This window comes from Phoca vitulina, unplaced genomic scaffold, assembly GCF_004348235.1.
Source record: "Phoca vitulina isolate PV1807 unplaced genomic scaffold, GSC_HSeal_1.0 scaffold22, whole genome shotgun sequence".
In the NCBI taxonomy this organism is placed as follows: Eukaryota; Metazoa; Chordata; class Mammalia; order Carnivora; family Phocidae; genus Phoca; species Phoca vitulina.
The window spans coordinates 16062472-16065967 of record NW_022589725.1 but is presented as its reverse complement, the minus strand read 5'-3'; the positions used below and the strand labels follow the sequence as shown (position 1 = coordinate 16065967).

Genomic DNA, 3496 nt, shown 5'->3' with positions numbered 1-3496 from the left:
TAAAGATATTATTTTTTAAATTTTTTAAAAGATTTTATTTATTTATTTGACAGAGAGAGACACAGCGAGAGAGGGAACACAAGCAGGGGGAGTGGGAGAGGGAGAAGCAGGCTTCCTGCTGAGCAGGGAGCCCGATGCAGGGCTCGATCCCAGGACCCTGGGATCATGACCTGAGCCGAAGGCAGACGCTTAACAACTGAGCCACCCAGGAGCCCCTATTTTATTTTTTAAAGATTTTATTTGTTTATTTGAGAGAGAGAGAGAGAGAGAGAGAGCATGAGAGGCGGGAGGGTTGGAGGGAGAAGCAGATTCCCTGCTGAGCAAGGAGCCTGATGCGGGACTCGATCCCGGGACTCCAGGATAATGATCTGAGCCGAAGGCAGTTGCTTAACCAACTGAACCACCCAGGTGCCCTAAGGATTTTATTTTTAAGCAACCTCTCTACCCATTGTAGGGCTTGAACTTACAGCCCCGAGATCAAGAGTTGCACACTCTACCAACTGAGCCAGCCAGGCGCCCCAACCACTCTATAGTTTTGCACAACCTAATCCTCAAGACCTTGACCACCCGCCCCAGGACATCATGGTGGTCTACTTCATCGATGTCATGTTGCTTATCTTGGAGAATTTGAAGGGGCAGGAATCCAGGTGTAAAACACCTATGCTTGACTGGGGAGATAAATCCCGAGGAAAAATTGCCTACCCAGCAAAACTCCTGGGGGGTCGGCATACTTCTCCCCCTAGGTGAAACACAAATCGCACTTGTCCCTCAATCTACCCTCACAGTGCACAAACCATGGTAGGTAGGCCTCTTCAAATCTTGGTGAAAGCACTTATGTTTGGGTATTGCCTACCAGATGCATTTATTGGGTAGCCCTCAATCTACTATGCTCAAGTGGGGCCTTGGGCAAGAGAAGATTCTCTAAGAGGTCCAGGCTCACATTGTGTATAGCAGACCCAAAACATATTTGGAACTTGAGGTAAAAATCAGAAGAGGCCCTGGGGTTTTTGAGGCCATCAGGTTAATGATTAGGGTTCTATTGGAGATTAGGCATTCTTCCGTGGGACACCACATAACTCTGCAACCTGGACCACGTGGGATCTGATAGCTTACATGTGCACCTAACAGCACTCTATGATCCATTAGATGCAGGTACAGATGGGACTGGGCTTGATTTAACCCTGAAGGTACCAGTAAGCTGCCTATCTGTGTCTATACTGGTAAGAGGGCTGTGCGTAAAGGATAAAAACACCGAGGCCTGGTTTATGGGTGGCTCTACATGACGTACCGGCATCAGCAGTGGATGCTAAGGACTCACAGCCCCCTGCAGGGCACTGAAGGACAGCTGTGAAGGAAACGCAGCCCAAACACAGAGCTTCAAGAAAGTAGGACACAGTCTTCCCTCAGGCCAAACAGCTTGTCAGAACCCTGGTGCAGAAGGGCAGAGACTTTAGCAAGAATGCAACTGGACTTCCCACGCTCACCAAAAACTTCCACTGCAGAGTACCAGGTGGTCCCCTTCTCACAACAAAGCCCAGGGCTATGGGCACAGTTGCCTCAATCCATGGCCCATAATGTGCACCCATCAGCTCTCACCTCAGAAGTTACACTGAGCACCTGAAACCAAGGACTGCACCGTCCTGCACCTGGGCCCTGGGCCCGGGAAAAGATGACCTACTATCAGCCTGCGGAGGGAGGCCACTGCCCTCAGGGGGGCAGGGCCTGATGGAGGCTGGGTGCAAGGCACTGTGAGAACCACTGGCTCTCCGCCTGTACCTCTGTACCTGCTTCCTCACCTGCGTGTTGAGGGATGGCCCATATTCCCTAAAAGGCTTTCATATTTTGGGGGTTTCCAGACTGTCTCTACCACATGGGAGTTGGGGCAAGAAACTAGGATTCTATTTGCTTTCTCCTGGTGGTATCTGGGCAAGTTCAGCTGAGTGGTGACAAAGGGGCAGTGGCTCTGGCTCTGAGAAACACGAGGACTTGTGCTTGAAGAAGGCCATGAAGCTCTGTGTTCACTTGGTGAACCTCGTGAACTTCAGTTACAAGTATTTCTGGCACCTGTAGGGTTTGGTCCGAGTGCTGGGTAAGCCACACTGACCTTGTAAAGGTCAACCAGGCCTCCCCTGCCAGTACCAATCTGGTGTGTGGTCCAAAGGAGCAGGCAGTGCCAGGGCACATGTGGGTCAGTGAAGTCATGGGTGGAAAGGGCCACCGAAAGAAATGGGGTCTCCTCCTTGCCTTCTGTGTCTTGGGCACACCAGACCCTAGAGGGCAAATCGCAGGGTCAAGCAGAAGCAGGCCAGTGGTTAGCATGTATCTCAGGTCCTGGGTGGTATCTGGTTACTCTGGCTGGAGTCCTAAAGGTCTAGATCAGGAGTTGGCAAACTTCTTCTGTTGCAGCTACTGGTTTCTGCCATCATAGCGTGAAAGTAGTCAATGAATGAGTATAGCTGTGTTCCAATAAAATTTATTTACAAAAATAGGCAGCGGGCCACACTGGGCCCAAGGACTGTAATTTGCCAACCACTGTCCTTGTCCTCGATGACACTTAGTAGATGAGCCGGTTGCCTGAGGTGACGATGGTCCATTCTGCTCCTCTGTGAGATGGGAACCTCTGAGGTCTGGTGCTTTGCTGAGCTGTACATGGGTGCAGAAGAGGACACCGTGTATGGGAATTTCTGACCAAGTGGTGGGTTGTGAGGGCTACACTGGAACAGGCTGAGCCTCCTTCTTCATAAGAAACATCAACAGATTTATTGCAGGTCAGGCCCGACCCTCCTACCCCCATACACACATGGTCCCTGGGTGGGCACTGTCCTTACTGGGCCCTTAAGAGCCCTTGTGCTGTGGCTTGACCACCAGCCCCTCTCTGGTGACGGCCCAGTTGTAGCTCTTTGGCGAGTCCAAAGCTTCCTCCACCCGTGCCTCCAGGTTCTCTCGGGTGATGAAATTTTTTGCTTCCTCCTATTGGGAGACAGAAGGCCAGATGAATGGAAGCACATACCTGCTGGCCTTTAGCCCACTGAGAGGCTCCAGCTCTCCCCCTGGACAAATGCTTGGAGCCCAGGTCCTCTGTGAGTGCCCTGATGACCTTCCCGTGGAAGAACATCAGGCAGCCTTACCATATTCCTCTTTCTGAGATAATTATCCACTGGACATCTCAGCCAGAATTCCAAGCACACCAGTTGTGACAATCTCGTGTCCCACTGGGTGGAATCAGTTCCTCAATGTTGCCTCAATGTCCCTCTTAATCTCTCTCAAACTTGTCCTTCTCTATTACTTTATTTTTTATTATTTATTTTTTTAAAAGATTTTATTTATTTATTTGACAGAGAGAGACACAGCGAGAGAGGGAACACAAGCAGGGGGAGTGGGAGAGAGAGAAGCAGGCTTCCCGCCAAGCAGGGAGCCGGATGCGGGGCTCGATCCCAGGACCCTGGGATCATGACCTGAGCCGAAGGCAGATGCTTGACAACTGAGCCACCCAGGC

At 50.9% G+C, this 3496-nt stretch overlaps 1 protein-coding gene across 1 annotated transcript in view; it reads right to left on the bottom strand.

Annotated features, from left to right (window-relative positions):
- Nucleotides 1-491: 491 nt before the first annotated feature.
- The window catches only part of MRPS26 (mitochondrial ribosomal protein S26), a 4957-nt gene continuing 1952 nt past the window's right edge, over nucleotides 492-3496 (bottom strand). Inside the window, exon 4 of the mRNA XM_032419558.1 lies at nucleotides 492-2970. Within this exon, the coding sequence (XP_032275449.1) occupies nucleotides 2836-2970 (135 nt within the window). The 3' untranslated portion in view covers nucleotides 492-2835. The remainder of the gene's footprint in view (nucleotides 2971-3496) is intronic.